The sequence below is a fragment of the Eulemur rufifrons genome, chromosome 27 (assembly GCF_041146395.1).
Source record: "Eulemur rufifrons isolate Redbay chromosome 27, OSU_ERuf_1, whole genome shotgun sequence".
Classification (NCBI taxonomy): Eukaryota; Metazoa; Chordata; class Mammalia; order Primates; family Lemuridae; genus Eulemur; species Eulemur rufifrons.
The window spans coordinates 31,694,831-31,716,329 of record NC_091009.1 but is presented as its reverse complement, the minus strand read 5'-3'; the positions used below and the strand labels follow the sequence as shown (position 1 = coordinate 31,716,329).

The 21,499-nt window shown below is 52.0% G+C and overlaps 1 protein-coding gene and 1 long non-coding RNA gene across 3 annotated transcripts in view; one reads left to right on the top strand and one right to left on the bottom strand.

Annotated features, from left to right (window-relative positions):
- Positions 1-20,233, bottom strand: part of LOC138375776 (uncharacterized) — a 71,290-nt gene extending 51,057 nt beyond the window's left edge. Inside the window, exons 1-2 of one of the 2 annotated variants that reach the window (XR_011231555.1) lie at positions 20,085-20,233; positions 19,407-19,617 (exon numbers count right to left, since the gene is read on the bottom strand). This is a non-coding gene — a long non-coding RNA (uncharacterized lncRNA). Of the gene's footprint in view, positions 1-19,406 lie in introns of both variants that reach the window. The other variant, XR_011231556.1, reaches the window with a different exon arrangement.
- Positions 2,995-4,269, top strand: GPR25 (G protein-coupled receptor 25). The gene has a single exon (XM_069459560.1). It carries the CDS (start codon positions 3,066-3,068, stop codon positions 4,161-4,163), a length of 1,098 nt encoding a protein of 365 aa, XP_069315661.1. The 5' UTR covers positions 2,995-3,065; the 3' UTR covers positions 4,164-4,269.
- Positions 20,234-21,499: the final 1,266 nt, after the last annotated feature.

Sequence of the window (21,499 nt, the reverse complement as noted above, 5' to 3'; positions counted from 1 at the left end):
GTGGTTTCCTGCGGGGAGTCCTCCCGAGGGGCAGGAGGGAGAGCGGTGTGGGGACACTGGCCTCGGTCACTGCAACCTGGGGCTGCAGCTGCCTCCCCTGCAGGCTGGCGGAGCACCCTGGGACGCCAGGCCCAGCGCCATGTCCCTGGTTCTGACCCCTGCTGCTTCCTCCCGTCCAGGTGAGTTCGGTGAGGCCCACCCCACCCGGGCCCCAGCAGAGAAAATTCACCAGATGCTCCGGGCCACAGACTTCCCTTGGGTACGAGACCACAGCCCAGGAAGCAAGCCTCTCTGTGATTTTTTAAAATAAACAACCTACTTCTACTTCCCCTCGCCCCCTGCCTCCATTCCCCCCGCGGTCTGCTCCCCCGTTCTGCGTTTTCACCTGGCGGTTTCCTTTGCCATCTCCCAGCTTTCAGGGGAGTGCAGAGCACAGCTCTGGGCCTGGCCCCGACTGTCCCCCGGCTCTGCCAGCCAGCAAGCCCTGGACCCTCCAGCCTGCCAGGGGCGGCGGCTGCAGCCCCCCTGCCCCCTCAGGGTAGGGGCCCCGCTCGCCAGCAGCCCTGTGCACAGACATTAGAAAATCTGCCCTGAATCTCCGGCGGCCCCTCGGGTTTCTACCCTCTGAGGTGGGTCTTCAGGGACAACCCAAACCCAGAAGCCAGAACGCCTGCGGAGGGACAGACAGGCCCAGGACGGCGCATTCCCCGGCCTCCTCCCGCGCCTGCCTCGATCCATCTTGTGATCGGCCTGGGAGAAAAATTCTTGACAGGAGCAGCCTAGACACATGCGTGAGATCTAGAACCATGTCCAACCCCCTGCGGGGATCTCTACGAGAGGGACCTTGAGCGAGGGGGACCTCACGTCTCGGGTTGCCCAGAATAATCCTGGCGTATGGCCCAGGTTAATTACAACTGTGCCTCTTTCGCTCTCAGACGCATCCCGGTTTGGATCATAAATTATTTTGTCACTCTACTTCACATCCACATCAAACGGAACACATAGACACACCTGCCCCTCTGTGTTCTGGACAATTACGGGGACCGAGTCCACATGGTCTCTAAGCAGAGAGACCCCAGGCCTATCGTTGACGCCTCTCTGCGAGCTCCTGATACTACAGTTATCTTTTGAATAGATCCTTTCCTTTCTGTCTTCACTGCCGATAATCTATTTCAGACACAAATACAACCTACTGTGGCGTCTCCCTGCTTAAGCCGCTACCCTCTCCGATCCACAGTTCTGCCAGCAATCGGCGATGGCTTCCGAGCAGATTGGTAACCCGTGGCTCCCACCACCCGCAGACTGAAACCCGCATCCCTGCACAATCTGGCCTCAGCCACTTTCCTTGCTTCATCTCCTGCCGCTCTGCTCCTGCCCTGGGCTCTGGTCGCAGTAGGCAGACTGCTTCTTGTCCCAGGAAAATTCACCTTCCTACTGTTGCCTCCTAGTCTGACCCATTGCTCTCTTTTCTTATTTGACCTTCAGCTCCTTCCTGGAACTGACCTCAAGTGTGGTCTCCTAGAACGCCTTTTCTGATTCACCCCTCCCATCAGAAGTAATCGCTTCCTCCTCGGAGCTCCAAGGGGACTTTGTTTTTAACATTTGCTACAGTTTATCTCCTTGTGAGTCAGGGCCTTAGAGGGGGCGAGTACAGTTTTCACATGCTGGCCCTTGTGCACACCACGTGTGTGTCACTCTCTCCTGCCTCCATGATGAACCTCCAAGGTCAAGAACGGCACCGTCTGCAATGCCTGAAACAGTGCCTGGTGCATGGAGGAGTTCACTGTTCATGGGACTGACTCAAATAAAATTGATAACCCACATCAAATTTGCAACACGAGGTTGCCCAACACGTCAGTCACTCACTCCTGGTGACAACGGTGCAGCTTTGGGAGGGCACACAATGGTAACACTAGTTCCAACACTGCTTCTCCCAGGAAGAACTCTGCTCAGAAGAGTCCGATATAACTGGATGCACCCCTCCTCCGGGAGGAAGAGCAAGCCTTCCCTCCTCATCCTCTCCCGCCATGTCCCACCAGGCTCTTCAGCGTCAGACTTCATTCCCACCCTTCGTGAATCCCTCCCTCACTCTCGGTTCATAAGGGATCTCGCCCCCTCCAAGGCCCTGACTCACAATTTAGGACAACTACTCTGGTGTTTAATTAGGTGTCACCTCTGGAACTGTGCTTACATCTGTGTTTGGCCTAACAGGTGGGTTTTGCAGGATGCGGGAAGATGGGAAGAGCCAGATTTGAAGCCCAGGCTTTGCCCCTTTCCAGCAGGATAATCTGACTACCCCCTCCGTCTCTGGTTTACAACCCTTCCACTTGGCTTCACGAGGACCTGACTGGTCAGAGAAGCCACTCCTGGGCTCGTTTGCCCAGGATCGCAGGAGGCTGACAAGGGCATGTGCGCTCTGGTGCCCCGTTCCTGCTCAGGGTCCCGGCCAGATGCCGCGTGTACCAGACAGCCCAGCTGCTCCCTGGGCCCACGGGAGGCAGCCTCAGGCTTCATCCACCTCCTACAATCCTCATCTCTAAAACTGAAAAAACAGCAGCAGGGGCTGGGGGTGGGAAGGAGCCAGGTGGACGCCGAGAACGGACTAGGGGTCTCGGGCACCCACTACCCATTGCAACCTGACATCAGCCCCTGAGGAAGTAAGGCAAGTACCCCGATTTCATAGACAAACTGAGCGACTAAGAGAGGAAGCCACGGGCCACGCTCCTACGGGGAGGCAGGCAGGTCTCCCAGCGCTGAGGACGTGTCCTCGTCCTCGCAAGACCCCACTGGGAAGCCCCTTCTGCCTGGCCCTGCCCTTCCCCCTCAGGACAGCCCCAAATCGGAGGCCGCCATCTCTACCACAGGATCCTGCCCCTCCCACCCCACCCCTCCCCTCCTCCCCCCACCTTCCTGCCCACCCCTTCGCCTCGGTCCGGGGTGGCAGGAAGGGAGGTGCTGGGCACGGGCCGTGAAGAGCAAACCCCCCTCCTGCTCAGAGCTGCCGCCGCCTGCGCCAGAGCGTCGTCCCGTCCGCACAGGCCTCACCCCAGGCCTCACCCCAGGCCATGGCCCCCACCCAGCCCTGGAGCCCCAGCCCTGGGGTGGCGTCCTGGGACTACTCGGGGTCGGATGTCCTGGAGGAGCTGGAGCTGTGTCCGTCCTGGGACCTGCCCTACGGCTACGCCTACATCCCCGCGCTCTACCTGGCGGCCTTCGCGGTGGGGCTGCTGGGCAACGCCTTCGTGGTGTGGCTGCTGGCCGGGCGGCGCGGCCCGCGGCGGCTCGTGGACACCTTCGTGCTGCACCTGGCCGTGGCCGACCTGGGCTTCGTGCTCACGCTGCCGCTGTGGGCCGCGGCGGCGGCGCGGGGCGGCCGCTGGCCCTTCGGCGACGGCCTGTGCAAGCTCAGCTGCTTCGCGCTGGCGGGCACGCGCTGCGCGGGCGCGCTGCTGCTGGCGGGCATGAGCGTGGACCGCTACCTGGCCGTGGTGAAGCTGCTGGACGCGCGGCCGCTGCGCACCCCGCGCTGCGCGCTGGCCACGTGCTGCGGCGTCTGGGCCGCGGCGCTCCTGGCCGGGCTGCCGTCCCTGCTCTACCGCGGGCTGCAGCCCCTGCCCGGGGGCCGGGGCAGCCAGTGCGGGGAGGAGCCCTCCGACGCCTTCCAGGGCCTCAGCCTGCTGCTGCTGCTGCTCACCTTCGCGCTGCCCCTGGGCGTCACCCTCTTCTGCTACTGCCGCATCTCGCGCCGCCTGCGCAGGCCGCCGCACGTGGGCCGGGCGCCGAGGAACTCGCTGCGCATCATCTTCGCCATCGAGGGCACGTTCGTGGGCTCCTGGCTGCCCTTCAGCGCCCTGCGGGCCGCCTTCCACCTGGCGCGCCTGGGGGCGCTGCCGCTGCCCTGTCCGCTGCTGCTGGCGCTGCGCTGGGGCCTCACCATCGCCACCTGCCTGGCCTTCGTCAACAGCTGCGCCAACCCGGTCATCTACCTCCTGCTGGACCGCTCGTTCCGAGCCCGGGCGCGGCGCGGGGCCTGTGGGCGCGCCGGCCTCCAGGCGCGCAGGACCAGCTTCTCGCTCTCCGGGGCCTCCTCGCTCTCCAGGGACGACAGCTCGGTGTTCTGGGGCCGGGCGCTGACGGCAAGCGCCGACTCGGCCACCCGCTAGCTGCCCCGGGCCGGGGGAGGGGACCGGGCTGCACCGCGCGGCTCCGCGGCTCCCCGGACGCCCACCGCCTCACAGCCGTTTGAATCCCCTGATCCAGGCCGCTGCGCCCAGCCTGGTGGGCACCTGCACTCACTTTCTCCAGTCCAGGAAAGATCCCGAGCTGGAGCAGATCCCGGGAGGCACCGTGGCTCACCAAATAGAAGGGCGATGGGTCTCCTCGTCTCATCCGGAATAGCACCGAGGGAGGCCACTCCTGTCTCTGGCTACGCTTCCTCTGGTCCCTACAGCAGCCTTTGCCTTCTGAGAATTACCTTCTTCAAGCCAGACCCTCTGGCCCTCTCACTTCCCAAAAAAATTCTAGAGAACACGGGAATCGACAGCCCTGTGTGCTCGATCATCTTTGTAGCTGCGTTGACTCTATCAGTCGTCACCATCAATTCCAATTTTCATTTTCAAAGCCCACCAAAGCCTGGAAACCAGCCCCAAAGTGAGTGGGCTGCCCAATCTGTTCCTCTGGACAGTTCTCCCCAAGTCACGGGCCTACCCGGGTTTGTATCCGGTGACCCTTCCCCCCTCTGCCATGAAGCCGCAGGACTCACCCTGAAAGTTGTTCTGGCCCTTCCCTCTGCATAGACGATCCTGAAATCCCTCACCAGGCAATCGGATTCTCCATCACTCAGCCTGGGACCCCAGAATCTTCTGTGCGAGTTCACCCTCCTCAATAAACACTTTTGCCAGCCCTGGCCTGACAACGGTGTGTTTCCTTGAGCGGTGGGAGTGAAATGAGTGTCGGGAGGTGGGCGGCGCACCGGGTCAGACAGAACTCAGCACAGGGGTTGAGGTTGACCTCAGGGTGACGAGGACTTGTGTGATGCGGGGACCGTGGAAGCTCCCTGCACTGTGCAGCTACGGAGACCCCACAGGGGGGCAGCAAATTGTTTCTTCTTATTTTTAAGGACATTTCACATTTGGAAGGTTAAAGAAAAAAAAAGTTGCAAGGGTATCTGCCAGCCAGGTGTCACTTCAAAGAGATGTATCATTTCAGTTTTCAAATATCAAACCTTTTTTCCTACCCTTTCTGAGACCTTCCAGTACAAATGGTTGGGATTAGCCATTTTCTGACTCTGATTTATCCTTTGACGTTTCCGGGGGCAGGGGTGGAAATTGACCGTTTATACTTTTGATTTAGGAGGATTTGGCCTAAAGACATTTGATTCAGCACCGGGAAAGGGACTCAGTGGTTCTGCTCTTCTTGAGAGGCAGATCCTAGCCAGACGATGCCGCGGGCTGTGGGGGAGCGCCCACGGGGAGTACCCCCGTGCCAGCTTGGCTCTGGGGGAGTGCCCAGTCTGGTATGTACCCCCGTGCTAGCTTGGGACAGAAAACTGGCGCTCCTTCTTGGGTTGTCCAGCCTCTCTCCCCATCTAACACCACTGCATTCTCTGGAGCACCTGGGCTGTTGGGTTAGAGCAAGTTGAACATCACACCTCACCTTGACCCCACCTGTCAGCTGCTCCTAGGACAGCCTGTCAAAAAGGATATCTATGCACATTCCGCCCCTGCACCCCGAGAGAGGCGAGGATGCAGGCAGTGGGGTCACCCGTGCCAGCAGGACGTGTCTCAGGCACTTTAATGTTGGAGAGCTCAGTTGGATCTTGGCCCTCCCTATCCTCCCCATGGCCGTCTGAAGCAAGAGATTTTCTGTTTTATACGGCTGAGGCCCCAGAGTTTCCGGGAGAGGGAAGCTGACTCTCCTCTGGGTTTGAGTGTGGCAAGATCTCAGCTGTAAGAGGACGCACTTCTCTAGGCTGTTGGGACTGAGTCCCCCCCTCCACCCCTGCCAGGTGGCTCTGACTTACTGACTAGATGAGCTCCCTGAAAACACGCAGGAAGGAGGCTCCTCCAAGCCCTGGGAGGTTTTCGTCTCCCCTCCTGCAGTCATCACTGAAACTCATCATTCCCCCCACTGGGGAACTATGCTCGACGTGGAGAGAAAGTTCCCTGCCTTTGTTTAAGTAGATCCCTGAGTTGGTCTAGCAGGTGTCCCTTGGCAATTTTCTCTGACATTCAGACAAGAACGAAGGAGGAGCAGTGAACTCCCACTTCCCACTAGGGAAGGTGAGGGCAGAGTCTGCGAGGATCTGGGTGAGTGAGCACCCGCAGACGCTGCCGGCGGGAGGACAGCCAGCAGGTTCTTTTAAAAAGCAAGTTGTCAACCTGTATCAAGAGCTTCAGAACTTTTCATATTCCATCCCTCTAAAATGCTCATACCTTTCGACCCTGTAATTTTATTTCTGCCACTCTCTTCCAATGCAAGAACACTAACTTTAAAAAGTTTGATGTAGTGAGTTATAGAAGTTTTTAAAGACTTAAACCTGGCCGGGCGCGGTGGCTCACGCCTGTAATCCTAGCACTCTGGGAGGCTGAGGTGGGAGGATCGCTTGAGCTCAGGAGTTCGAGGTCAGCCTGAGCAAGAGAGAAACCCCGTCTCTACTAAAAATAGAAAGGAATTAGCTGGACAACTAAAAATATATAGAACAAAGTAGCCAAACATGGTGGCACATGCCTGTAGTCCCAGCTACTCAGGAGGCTGAGGCAGGAGGATCCCTGGAGCCCAAGAGTTGGAGGCTGCAGTGAGCTACGATCTGCCACCGCACTCCAGCCCAGGCAACACAGCGAGATCCCATTTCTAACAAAATAAAGGAAGGAAGAAAAGAAAGGCTAGAAGGAAATACAATAAATGTTAACAATGATTGTGTTCGAGTAAGAGGATTATAGATCCTTTTTTCCCCTCCATTTCTTTATTTTCAAAATCTTGTATAAGCTTTTTTTCAAAAGAGCAGTTACCAAATAGCAGGGAAGCCGCCAAACCCCCGGAGCTAAAGTGAGACCCGCGGGTGGCGGGTCCCCTCAGTCACAGGCTGCCTGTCCTCGCCATGAAGATGATCCTATCTGCTCACGCTGCCTCCGAGATCAAAGGAGATCATCTCCTTGAAAGTACTTTGTAAGCTGCGGCGTTCAGGTGACACACCGCAGGAGCCCACCCGCAGGACCAGCTTGTTCCAGGCAGGGCTGCCCACGCCCCCTCCTCGTGGCCACGGGGACAGGAGACGGGGGAGCAGCCCGGGGTTTTCACCAGGCGGCATCTGGGCAAAGGCCGGGCCCACTGGCCCTGTGCGATTCTGATTGACTTCTTGTGACTAATTCTGGGCTTCCTCCTCACCTCCCTCGACCCCGGGTCCTTTCTCAGGGCACAGTGTGGGAACCCGGGGCCCCTGGGCTGATGAGTGATCTGGAGAGTTCAGAAAGGTGGCAGGGCGCCAGGAGTGGCACTGGCGGTATGACTCAGCCCCCCTCGCCGCTCTGGGGGCAAAGTGAGGGCACCGGACACCTGTAGGACATCTGGCTAGTTGGGGCTCCAAGTCCCCGTCCCACCTGGGCGGAGGGCCCCGCAGGACGGCCCTACACCACCCCAGCCTCGGGCAAAGGGGGCGAGGGATGAAAGGACCAGGAACTGCCTGAAGAATGAGAGGGGAGGACGGAACAAAGATGTGAAATCACCCTCTTCTTATCACCAAAACTGAAAAGTATCTACTGAGTGTGTAACTACATCTTCCAGGAACGTCAGCACTGCCTGAGATTGGCATTTACATAAAGCACTGGGGGGGGGGGGGTGAGCTGGATGCTCATTTTGTTCATTGTAAGAATGAGGACACTGAGGGCCAGAGATGGGAAGTCGCTCGCTTAAGGTGATAAAAGCACTGCACTTTAGCCTGGGTGACAGTGAGATCCTGTCTCTAAAATAACAACAACAATGGAAAATTAAAAGAAACACTTATACCTGTGTAGCATGTTGTGCCTTTTTTTTAAAGTACATACACATGATTTCGTAGATTCTCACGACCCTGTGGCTATAGCAGGGATAACCAGCTTCACATTCTTGCTGATAAAACCGAGGCTCAGAAGCAAAGTGGCCTGGGCAAGGTCGCAGGCCAGCCAGCCTCGAGCTCAAACCCTGCTCCCTGCCTCCTGCCCCTGCGCCCTCTCCCGCGGGACTCAGAGGCTCCGAGTTTGAACCTGGCTCCTGCTGGTGACCCCCTGACCCAGCCCCTCTCTTAAAACTTTAAAGAATTCCCCCCCACACCCTGGTTATTACAGACTCTTGTTTTTTTTTTTTTTTTTAAAGGAAAAAAAAAGGAAACTATAAAGAAAAATATGAAAAACACCCATTATTCCACCATATGAATACCTTGGAGTATCTTTCTATGTATATAAAAATGCACATGTGCACATTTTTCCAGCTAAATTCGGGTCAATCTGCATAATCCCTGTTCAACCAAACCCCAAGGCTATTGTGTTCCCAAGCGTACACCTAGTGCCTGGCACAAAACGGGCACTCAGGAACCATTTGTTGAATAGATATTATATATTGTTTTGTAGCCTGCTTTCTTCACTTAACAAGTTTTAGTATGTTTTATTATGTCATTAAATATTGTTCTAAAACACGACTTTAGGTTATGTCATTAAATATAACCTTGTTTATTTAACCAACCCCCTAATCTTTTTTCAATTTTTCACTCTTATAAATAATTCTGTGAGGAACATCCTTATACAAAAAATCTTTATGTCCATCTCTAATTCTTCAGGACAAATTCCTAGAAGTGAAATTAATAATCAAAGATTATGAACCATTTCAGACTTTTGAAAATTGTGGCAACTGTTGAAAACTGTACATTCTCTCTTGAGTTCTGTGACCATGCCTTTCACCACACCTTAACCAACAACCCTAGGCGTTACCATTTCAAAAAATATTTGTCAATTTGCTATCTGCCCAGTTTGAAATGAAAAATATTTTACTATCTTGTTATTTCAAAGACCTTGGCCGGATGTGGCGGCTCACGCCTGTAATCCTAACACTCTGGGAGGCTGGGGCGGGAGGATTGCTTGAGCTCAGGAGTTCGAGATCAGCCTGAGCAAGAGTAAGACACCGTTTCTACTAAAAAATAGAAAGAAATTTGGCCAGGCAACTAAAAATATAAAAAATTAGCCAGGCCTGGTGGCACATGCCTGTAGTCCCAGCTACTCGGGAGGCTGAGGCAGGAGGATCGCTTGAGCCCAGGAGTTTGAGGTTGCTGTGAGCTAGGCTGATGCCACCGTACTCACTCTAGCCTGGGCAACAGAGTGAGACCCTGTCTCGAAAAAATAAATAAATACATAATAAAAAAAAAATCAAAGACCTTTTACATATAACATCCCATTACAACATCTCTCAGAAGTAGGTGTTAAAATAATAGCAGGTATCTACTGAGCACATATGAGAGGCACTGAGTTAAAAGTTTTATATGTTATCTTATTAATCCTCACATTAACTTTATGGGATACACGATATTATTGTCCCCATTCTACAGATTAAAAAATTGTACTTTGGAGAGTTTATGTAACTTGACCAACATAGCCTGCCTAGAGAACGTGTACTGCTATCCCCATTTTACAGACAGGAAAACTAAAACTCCAAGAGCTCGGTTGCCTTGCCAGGGTCGCACACACAGGGCAGGACTTAAAACCTGTGCCTCTTGGTCACAGCTCAGCCCACCTTCATCTTCCACTGGTTTCCTAGCTCCTGGCTCACCTGTGTCTCCCCAGTTAGTGTTAAACCAAAGAATGCGCTGGGGACAGGCAGCTGTTAACTGGCCCTGCGTGGAAGTGACCCTGGTTCTGTTCCCCAAATCAGGGTCCCCTCGCTGCACAGATGGACAGTAAATTGTTTGGTCAATATACTGACTGGCAAATGGGGCTTTTTCCAGGGTGCTGGGGCAGGACGTGGGAGAAACCCACCAACGCTGGTGTCCCCTGGGTAGTCCCAGCATCGAGTCAGAGAGCTGGGCAAGGAGGAGTTTGGCTTCAATGGGCAGCAAAACCCGAAGCGCAGACCTCAGACGACGGCTGCGAATGTCTGGGTGGAGGTTGTGGTTTGCCCGGGACAGATGTGCCAGACAAGGGGTGATTAATCTAATTGCTCAGGCTGCTCTGCAAATGACTGTCTGCTCGCCGTGTGCTCCCATTTCCCTCTGCTCGTCGCCTCTGCCCCTGGCCACCCTGAAACAAGCAGGTCATGCCTCGGGCTGCCCCGTCCTGCATCCTACAAACACAAAGGCATAAGCCAGTGCAGCTCACAAGGCTTGCTGAATCCTCTTTTTTTTTTTTTTTTTTTGAGACAGAGTCTTGCTTTGTTGCCCGGGCTTAAGCGATCCTACCGCCTCAGCCTCCCGAGTAGCTGGGACTACAGGCATGCACCACCATGCCCAGCTAATTTTTTTTCTATATATATTTTAGTTGGCCAGATAATTTCTTTCTATTTTTAGTAGAGACGGGGTCTCGCTCTTGCTCAGGCTGGTCTCGAACTCCTGAGCTCAAACGATCCACCCGCCTCGGCCTCCCAGAGTGCTAGGGTTACAGGCGTGAGCCACCGCGCCCGGCCTCCTCTTTCTTTTTAAACAAAGTCTTGTTCTTTATATAATCTCTTGCCCCAAATCTTCTCAGGTCTCAAAGTTCTAAAATTATTATTACCATAAAGATAGAAAATGTAATAGTGAGACTGAAATAACTCAAGATCCTGCGCCCCTAATTGCAGTGATTTTGACTTTTGCCTACCCTCTTCCTAACCCTTCTCTATCATGGTCACGTTTTACATCGCTGTCATCAGGCTGTGTTGTATTTTTTTTATTTTGCAGAACATATTACAACATTTTTCTATGCCACTATAGATTTCATAATTGTCATTTTTGAAGGCTTCATTCGGTGGATAGACTGCAGTGTAAACTACCCATTTCTCTGTTATTAGACATTTACATTTCGCAGGAGGTTTTGCTTTTCTAAATATACCATAGTGAACATCTTTTCCATCCAGTTCAGGGCTGACTTTGAGTGTCTGTTTCAAACTGAACAAAACCCCCCCGCCACGGGCCCCCTCTTCTAGGCTCTTCCCCATCTCTGCCTTGTGTGATATCACCTCTTTCTTTCTGTCTCCTTCAAAAGATTGAAACCTCCTCCACAGCAGTCGCCGTGGACTTGCAAAAAATGCATTTTGAAAGCACTCTGAAAAGCAGCAGAGCACACCGGGCTGCAGGAAACTGCAGTGCGGGCAAAACAAAAGCACAGAGCAGGAGGAAAGCTAATTAAAGGACAAGCGGTTTCTTACATAAGCTGTTCCACTCCTCTCCCCAGTTAAAGTTCCTCATGGCTTTCTCTTGTTGGAAGAATTTGAAGACGGACAAAGGGGAGCAGGCGAGCGTAGGGTTAGCTGGGGCTTGAAGATGATGGAGACAGGACACTTGCCAGGTGGACAGACATGGTTACTGGGCCACCAGGGACAAAGTACGAAAGCAGAATATATAGCTTGGAAGTAGAATGTGGACCTACCTACACAGAAGCCCTCCATCAGTTATTAATAGATTTGTAAAAAAAAAAAAAAAAAATTAATATGAATGGGATAAATAATTCCAGCGGGATGGCGTGCACACAGCACACCAGCGTCAGCAACATGGCACAGTTCACGGAGCACGAAAGCTGCACTGCGAGAGCCGAGGCACCTGCTGATGCCCAGGAAAACCTGAAGCTTCCACAGGCACCAAACATACAATTCATTTTAGTGGATCTCAGACTCGTCTTCAATCAACATCCTTCTACTCGTGTTAATGTCTTGATCAAATGGCATAATGCAAAATACCCACACATGAAGTAAAAGAATTCTGCCTGCTAAACATGACCTGGACATTTGTAGGAATATACTTCATAATATATGTGCACCCATTATGTTTTCACGTAACAGGAGGAAAAACGCAGCATCATTTTTTTTTTCTCTAGTTAAGGCACTGTCATTTAAACATAAACCTGGAACACTCAAAATAGAATTTAGGTTTACAGGATGAAAGTGTGAAGAGAAGTGTCAGATGGCAGTGGAAGCATGTATGTTTCTGAAAAGTAAAAATTTCAAGAAGGAAAAATAGAAATGGCAAGCTTTATCCCGCCTTGCTTAGTGAAAGAGCTACAGCTGACATTGTTTAAAGTAGCAGATACAATGAGTATCGCAACAAATTGTGTTGATTTTTGAAGCGGTGTGGGTGCTGACTGCTAGTAGTATCAAAAATATCTTCAGGATTGTTTTGATACCTATATTTATAATAAAAAAATGTGGGAGGGGTTGATGAGTTTCTGTGAAAAGGTGTTCCTGTATGTTACATGTAACAGATATGGTAAATATTTATTTACAATTTTTGCTTAACAAACTGTGTATTTACATTTAAGTGAAGTCAACAAAAAGGAAATAGGTGTCTGGATATGTGATTTTGAGATTAAAGTTAGTCTTAAAATGTAAACAAAATGTGCAAGTGTCCTCAAAAAAAAAAAAAAAAAAAAAGCAGGCCAGCACACGGATGAAACGGCCGTGTGTGTTAGTAATTACATAGAGGGGTCAAGCGCACCAACTCTGGTGCCGCTGCCTGGCCCAGTCCCAGCCCTGCTTCCCACCGTCTGTGTGACCTTGGGTGAGTTATCCACCTCTTTCCATCCCAGAATCCTCGTCTGTAAAATGGGGATGATACGTCTTATCTCCCAGGGTGTGTGTGTGGTTAAATGTGCCGACTATGACTATCTGGAACATGTTAAGTAGTATATGTTTGCTATGATTATTAGGAATAAAATAAACAATAAAAATCATTAGGAGTAAAATAAACAATAAAAACATTTGTTAAATGGAATTGAATTCTACCACGGTTTTGGATTCTCTTCTTAAATTCACTGATTCAGCAAACTTGTATTTTGCATCACTGATTTTTAAAAGTAATAGTATTAGACTTAAGGAAAGAAACAAAAGCATCGTAACAGGCAGAGACTTCAACATCCCACTGATGGGACCAGACAGACCAATGAGGCAGACAGTCGGCAGAGGAACACTGGACTTCAGTGGGACTCTAGAACAAATGGACCTAGGAGACATTAAAGAACATTCTACAACAAAACTGCAAAATATATATTCTTCCCGTCAGCATATGAAAGAATTTCCAAGACAGGTCACATGTTAGACCACAAAAGAAGGCTCCACAAATTTAAAAAAAAATTGAAATCGTACCATATATCTTCTCAGACCGCAGTGGTAAAAGCTAGAAATCTACTCCAAGAGAAACTCCCAAGAGTACACAAATACTGGGAAAATAAACAGCCCACTTCTGAGCAATCCCTGGGTCAATGATACAATGAAGATGGAAATAAAAATGTTTTAATTGATTGGCAAAAATTACATAAGCTATCGAAGTCTCTGAGATGCAGAAAAAGCAGGGCTAAGAGGGAATTTCACAGCACCAAATGCCTACATCAAAAAGACAGAAAGGTCACAAATTACTAACCTAATGTCACACCTCAAGGACATAGTAAAAGAAGAACAAGCCAAACCCAAACCTAGCAGAAGATAAATAAAAAAAATCAGAGAGCCGGGTGGGGTGGCGTGCAAGGCCTGGGGCTACAGCAATAGGAGAGACCCCCAGATCTCCTGCAGAACCGCGATAGCTAATCTGAGTCTTCAACCCACACAAAAAAAGAGATGGCAGCTTACCCCTACAAAGAAGAAAATAAAAGCCACATGGATCTTCAGTTTTGAATAAAATGTTTCTTTTCTTTTCCTGTCTCTTTTTCTTGAGACTAAAAACCATACAAAGAATTCTGTGCTGTGACGGGGAGGCTTTGGTATACTGATTTCTAGAGAATGAGTTGGTTGGTGTGTCCCCAAGCAGAAGGACTGTGAGGAGTCTCAGGACACTTTGTCCCTCTGGGCTGGGAATTTCCTGCCAGAGCCCAGAGCGGTCCCTGAAATGAGCAGGACTGAGAGCAGTGTCCACAGCGACAGTTCCGTGTCCAGCGCCGGACGGTCCACCTGCTGCAGACAAGGTCCCGACGCTGGGTTGGGGGGGGTGGTGAGGAGACCTCCCTGATCCCTGTCACCCAGCAGGTTCCCAGATCCTGCAACTGCAGGGCTAGCCTGTCCTCCAGGGACTTATCTGGTTCATTGCCTTTTAGAAAATGTTTAAATATTTTATAAAATGCACCCATCAAAAGGCTAGAAGCATGTATCCATCAATTAAAAATTAAACAAGGCAAAACAATGAAAAAAGAATCCATCCATTAACTACGAACAAGCCCATCAACAGGAGACCACAGAAAGAGAAATAACTTACATCACTTGTGCAAGTAAAACACATTTATCAGCCACTTAATAAATGCTTTCTGACATTTAGGAGCCTGCTTCTACCTGGTCCTGTACCGAGTGATCTGCGCACACATGCTCTGCATTCTCAGAGCTTACGGTCTAAGACAGCCGACCTAGCAGTCTGCCCAGCGCTCTCCGGCATGCTGTTACTAATTGATAGGAAAGCTGGTTTTAAAAAATTATCACTAGAGGCCGGGCGCGGTGGCTCACGCCTGTAATCCTAGCACTCTGGGAGGCCGAGGCGGGTGGATCGCTCAAGGTCAGGAGTTCGAGACCAGCCTGAGCAATGAGCGAGACCCCCGTCTCTACTAAAAATAGAAAGAAATTATCTGGCCAACTAAAATATATATAGAAAAAAAAATTAGCCGGGCATGGTGGCGCATGCCTGTAGTCCCAGCTACTCGGGAGGCTGAGGCAGTAGGATTGCTTAAGCCCAGGAGTTTGAGGTTGCTGTGAGCTAGGCTGACACCACGGCACTCACTCTAGCCTGGGCAACAAAGCGACACTCTGTCTCAAAATAAATAAATAAATAAATAAATAAATAAAATAAAAAAAAATAAAATAAAATAAAAAATTATCACTAGGGATGTCTTTGTGGGGTTTTCTTGTATCACAAGCTGAATTGGGAAGATAGATTAATAAGAAGATGAGCACATCATGTATCACTTTTTAACAGTAAAAATTATTTTCATAGAAATTGCAAATCACCTTTTGCAACCGCTAATAAGGTAATTGATTCCGGCGACAATCACCCGTGGCTGCTAAAACCTGTCAGCAGGTGAGAAGCTGCTGGGGACTGGACTATTGCAAGACGCCAACACGTCACCCCGAAGGTTACCTCCCAGTGATAGGAGAAACGCCACACGATGATGGAGGGGTCGGGCTGTCACCACCCGAACCCACCCATGAGCTTTGTGTCACCGTAAGAGGGACAAGCAGACATTCTGTGCTTGGCAGGAAGCACGGAACGGAGTGTCCAGCACCACCTGGGAGGTATTCTCGCCCAAACTGATACACCTGAATCCACGCAAGCCTTTGGGGATGACTTCCAGGTTACAGGAAATACAGGGCTTAGGAGCAAGTTAAATGACAACGTGAGGATGCAAGCAGAGAAGACACAAAATCCAGGACAACTGACCTGATTTCTTCAACAAGTAGTTGACACGATTAGAACGGTGGGCATGGGGGACCGCACAAGATTAAAAGACCGAAATGCTATGAGTAGACCTTACTTGGAGCCAGACACAAACAAACCAACTTTAAAAGACAGTATGGGGACAGCTGGGGAACTTTGAATATGACTTGGTATTAGGTGACAATAGCAGTGACTGCGGGCTGGTGGGAAGGTAGTGAGTTATCACAATTGATGGTTCACAGTTAGTTACAGCTTGAACTTGCTCTGCTGTCTCCGCTTCTCACTACTGCCCTTAACCAGTCTGAACAGAAAAAGGTGATTGTGATAATGATGATCACATGATCGTATAAGAGAAATGTCTGATTATTTTCAGGGATATACGTTGAAACATTTAAAGTTGACACGTCATCATGCCTGGGATTTTCCTTAAGATATTCACTAAAGAAAAAAAATCAAGGTGCTATAGGGAAATTTTAATAATTACTACTAAGTCTAGGCGCTGGGTAAATGGGAGTTCATTCCTTACAACCGACACCCCGCCTCCTGCCACTGAGCCCTTTCTCACCACCCCCTGCACCCCACAGAGCTGTCAGAGCCCCTAGAACACTTGAGCACGACGTGCATTTACGAACAAATGGACGAAACTGCTTTGACCCAAAAGAACCAGTTGCAGAGGCGTGGGGATGGGTGTGGGTCGGGGCAGAGCCCCGGGAGGAAGGGGGAGGAGGTACACACTGCTGGGTTTATCGACCACTTCAATTGATTCAGACAGCATCTGACCTCAATTAAAACCATCCTGCCTTTACAGCACACTGCTTTCTCGTCCTTTCTCAGCACTTTGAGTACTTTAAGAGAAGCCAAAGGTGTGCAGTACTAATTTGTTTCTAAGGAACCGATGCCAAGGCCGTTGGCCCAGACCCCATCACGGGAGGAGGTGGCCTTTTGAAGCCTCGAATTGCTAAACCACAGGAAGTGGAACTTGGTCACTGGTAAACAAGTTTGGACCATTCAAGATGTAATTATCATGCATAAATTTTATTTTTCATAGAGGTTGGATGGGAGCAAGAAGAAAAATTTTTTTTGAAAGCCTACCTGAAAAAACATCTTTTAAAAAATGCTACCATTTATTGAGTGCTTACCTCTCTGCAAAGAACAATGCTTGAAAGCATTTTGTCTGCATGATTTCGTTATGCTCACCAGAGCCACATGAGTGGGTCCTATCATGCCCATTTTACAGATGAAGAAACCAAGGCTATATGACTCCAAAACACATATTTTTCAATGTCTCTCCCACACATGTACCTGAGCCACTCACTCAACATCCACTAGGTAAAGTACTAAAAGCCCCAAGAGGCTCAGGTACCAGTCCAGAGGGCAGCTCCAGCCCAAGGCCTTTGAAAAGGGCCAAGTGCACCTGGTGTTAGCGGTATTAACCGAAACTTACAGGATGCCACCGACTTGAACCAAACTCCTGCACCAGGCCCCGACAGAACAAACCCAAATAGCGTCACCCATGCTAAAGTTCCACGTCACCAAACCGAAACTGAGCTTGTTTATCTGAAGTTCCAAGAACAGCCGAGAGAGATAAGAGCCCAATCCCCAAATAGGCCGGGTTCAGCCAGCGTGAGCAAGTCCCTCTGCTCGAATCCCACAAGGACAGTGACCGACATTGCCTGAAGCCAGCCGATTGCTGCTTGCCCCTGCGTCTGCTTTCCTCAGCCTTCTTCTGCTGGGAAGCTCAGCTCACCCAGGTGCCTTTTCTAAGTTTTTACAAAAGATGCTGCCCAGATTTATGAATCACAGATAAAAGCCACTCAGATCATTTAACCAAATTTGTCGTAATTTTGCCTTTTGGCAGCGGTCCCGTAATAGCCCGGGCCCGGTCCGAGCAGCAGAGCCCCCCCACGCCCCGCACCCCTCCTGCGAGACCGAGGCCTCCGCTCCAGGCTCTGCCCCCAGGGGCCTGGGGACTCCCCACCGCACAGGCCACCTCCGGGGAGGAACAGAGGCGGGGACAGGCCGACCAAGGGTCCCTACCTCGTGCCATCCGACGCCAAGGAGACCTGGGCTCTCCGCCGACGGGGACCGGAGTCCGTCTGTCTGGACGCCGGTCCCGGCCTCGTGGGAAGGCCCCACAGCAACGCCCACCTCCTCGTTCTCGTATTTAGCTTTTAACTTTGTAGTTGCATTGTGTTTAACGTAATGCACCTGGAACTTTCCTGAAAGTTCCAAATGCTCCTTGGGTCTCCAGAAACAAAAGCAGGACGGTGCAGAGCGGCCCGGGCGGGGGCTCGCTGGGCAGAGATCTGGGGCAGGGGCCGGGCCTGGGGTCCACGTCTCTACCAGCGAGACCGCAGACAGCCGGGAAGGTCCAGGTTAGACGGGAGCCTCCGGGACGCGCCCTCCGCGCCCTCCCCGTCACTTGCACCTGCAGGTTTTCCCTCCAGGGCGCAGTACTGGCAACTGTCGCCCCCTGGTGGCACCGCCGGGGAGAGCGCGTTACAACTGCTGCTGCGCGAGCAGGGCCGAGCGGGGCCAAGCGAGCCCCGCGCAGCGCGGAGGACACGGTCCGGTGGCCCCTGACATCCGCTGGGAGCCCAGGCGGACAGCGCAGAGGGAGAGCAAGGCGGAGGAGGAAGGAGAGGGGGCAAAGGAACAATGAGAAAGGAGAGAGAAGGCGGGGAGGGTAAGGCGAGGACTCCCTGGAGCGCACCTGGCAGCAGTTAGGAACCGGCCCCAGCTGCCGGCCAGCAGCGTGCGGGGGTGTCTCGGGGAAGTGGGCGCCTTTCCCATCGCACGCAACTCCCAGGTCTGAGCCCGAGCGGCCCCTGCCCTCCCAGCTGCCCTCTAGAGTCACTGTCCTGACCCCAGTTTCAGGGAGTTTGACCCCTCAGTCAGCTGCACGCATTTGCGTGGCCACTCACCTGCCTGCAGCCCACCTGTGCCCGGGTGGCCGGGTTCTGGGGCACAGAGGCAGAGGCCCCCGAGGACAGTGCCCCTCCTGCACCTGCCCCAGCTGCGAGCTGCAGGATGCGGTCAGGAGAGGAAGCAGGGCTCTGCCCCGTTATTCTGGGGTTTCCAGAGAGCTCCGCACCAAGGGCACCCACAGGGCACTGTCTGGGTCGCTAAGCATCGCCTGCCTCTCCTCACCAGCCCCTGGAGCATGGGGGAGGGAAAGGGAAGCTCCACCAGGCTGGAGGCCTGAGCATTGAGAAGCAGCAGGACCAGGGTAGCTGGCTCCAGCAGAGAGAGGTCTGGGGTGAGCCCCCTCCCCTGTGTGTGTGTGTGTGTGTGTGCAGGGGTGCACACAGGCAGCTGCCCAGCACCGTGCAGCATCCAGAAGCTCAGCTGCAGAGCTGACATCCTACCCTGACCCCTTCCCCTCACCAGCAAGAACTCTACGTTTTCCCCACTACCCTCCACTTCCCGGAAAAACTGACAGGGGCTTAGTGGCCTCCCCCAAATCGCACCTCCCTCCCCTGCCTCCACCAGCTGAGCCAGTCAGGGCCCAAACGGGGTTCTGCTGTCGGCCTCCAGGACAGGTGCTTCGCAAGCCGCGACTTCGGATGCCTGAGGCCCCCCCTGCAAGCCACAGGCTCTGTGAGTGACTCCACAGCCTCGGGGGTGCAGACACATTCTGTTGGACTCCTTTGAGGTTTTAATAAAATAAACATGTATAAGTCTGATTTTACATAAAAACGTGGACTTACAGCTTTGGTTGGTAAAGCAAAAGCAATTTCTGGTGACGGCATTTGCAGTGATTACCCCTGAAGACAGAGCCTGCGTTTCCTAAGCTGCCATGGTGCCCTTGCCTGCCGCCGCCTCCCCCCGCCCACCACGCTGCGCTCACCAAGTAGGACGAGGTCTGAATACCAGAACTCCTACAGCGGACATTTCGTTCCTTCACTCTCTGTCTGGTCCCTCTGGTGTTTGGAGTTTTTCAAGCACAAGGGTAGGGCTACGAAGTCAGAGAGATCTATCTCCAAACCCGGCACCAGTCACTCGCCAGTTGTGTGGCCTGAACCCAGTTACTCAGCTTCTCTGGGCCTCAGTTTCCTTACCTGCAAACGGAGACAATAATATTGCTACAGACTTCAACCTATGAACTCAGATTTGCAAGGCACACTAATCATTTTCTTTCTTTTAAATCGATTTGATTTTGTCCCGGGTGCCAACCTGCCGGGATGACAAACAGTTCCGTCTCCTTATGCCGGATCCTGAAGGCTCAGGGGAGCCCAGACAGTGAGGCAGGGCTGCCATCCTAGTCGCTCTAGCCCACAGGGGTCTCCTGTAGCCTGAGGGCTCCTGCTTCCTAGATGCTTGGGGTGCGGAAATCTGTCAAGGTGGGAAATCTGGGGCCCAAGGTCCCAACTCCCACCCCTTCTGAGGTCTTGTCACCCTCGAGGGCACTGCCACGATGCTGGTGCTCACAGTGCTCAGACCCTTGCTGCTCGGGGCACACTCCCAGTCAATCTCACTCGCTCCTGGCCCTCAGAGACCCACAGCCCTGCCTGTCCCATCAGCACACCTGGGACAGCCTCCATCAGTAGGCTCAGGGCAGGTGCCTTCTGGAGGCTTCTGCTTCCATCTAGAGAAAAGGTAAGGGTGAATGGGGGAGGGGGAGGAATGCAGATCAGTATTTGAACAAATTACTCTGTCTCACAAGTATTAATAATGCTTTACCCTCTGTCCATCCCTTAAATGCTTCCAGAATTTCCCCTCCCGCCCCCCCCCCCATCCTTTTCTCATTTTATACTTTCTTCTCAGGTGATCTCACCCAGTCCCAGAGCTGCCACTCTGTGGTGGCTCCTAAGCCCTTTTCTCCAACCTTCCTTGGGCTTCAGAGCCCCCAGCTGGACTGCTTTCCGGACATCACCATGAATGTTCTAGAGTGAACACATCTTAGACCGAACTCTCAAGCCAGAAACCTGGGAATCTCCAGCCCCTCCCTCTTCCTCACTGCCCACATCTGCGGTCCCTCAGTTACAGAATCCGGCCGGGTCAACCTCCTGACTAGCTCCTGCCCCCCCACCACTCCCCCCCCCAGCCCCAGCTCGGTCACCCACGCCTGCCCTCGTATACCACAGTCAGCTGCTAACGGGGAGTCGCCCGGCTCATCTCCTGGAGCAGCATGTTTTGGTAGCACGATGGTTAATTTTGTGTGTCAACTTGGCGAAGCCACGGTGCCCAGATATGGGGTCAAACATTATTCTGGATATTTCTGTGAAGGTGTCTTACAGATGAACTAATATTTAAATCAATAGACTTTGAGTAGAGTAGATTCTCTCCAATCTGTTGAGGGCCTTGATGGAACAAAGACTGGTCTCCCCTGAGCAAGAATGAATTCCGCCACCAGATTGCGTTTGGACTCGAACCGCAGCTCTTCCCTGGGTCTCCAGCCTGATGGTGTCCCCTGCAGATCCTGGACCTGCCAGCTTCCACGTCACATGAGCCCATTTCTCAAAATAAATCAGTCTCTCTCTCTCTCTCTCTCACTCTTGCTCTCGCCATACATCTTATTAGTTCAGTTTCTCTGGAGAACTCTGATTAATACAAGTAGCTTCTCTTGAGTTTCAAGATAAAAATCTTTTTCTTTTTATAATTAATTTTAGTTGTCCATATAATTTCTTTCTATTTTTAGTAGAGACAAGGTCTTGCTCTTGCTCAGGCTGGCCTCGAACTCCTGAGCTCAAACCATCCTCCCGCCTAGGCCTCCCAGAGTGCTAGGATTACAGGCATGAGCCACTGCACCCGGCCTCAAGATAAAAATCTTAAATCCTTAGCCCATGAGGTTCTTCAGTCAACTACGCTCATACAGGACATTTGTACGAATTAGGAAAAGCCCCTCCCGCCAGGCAGACACAGCTTAGGCCAAGGCACAGGCTGAGTGGGCGGGGCAGGGTGGGCCTTCCCTCTTAGCACAGTGCACAGCCTGGACAACAA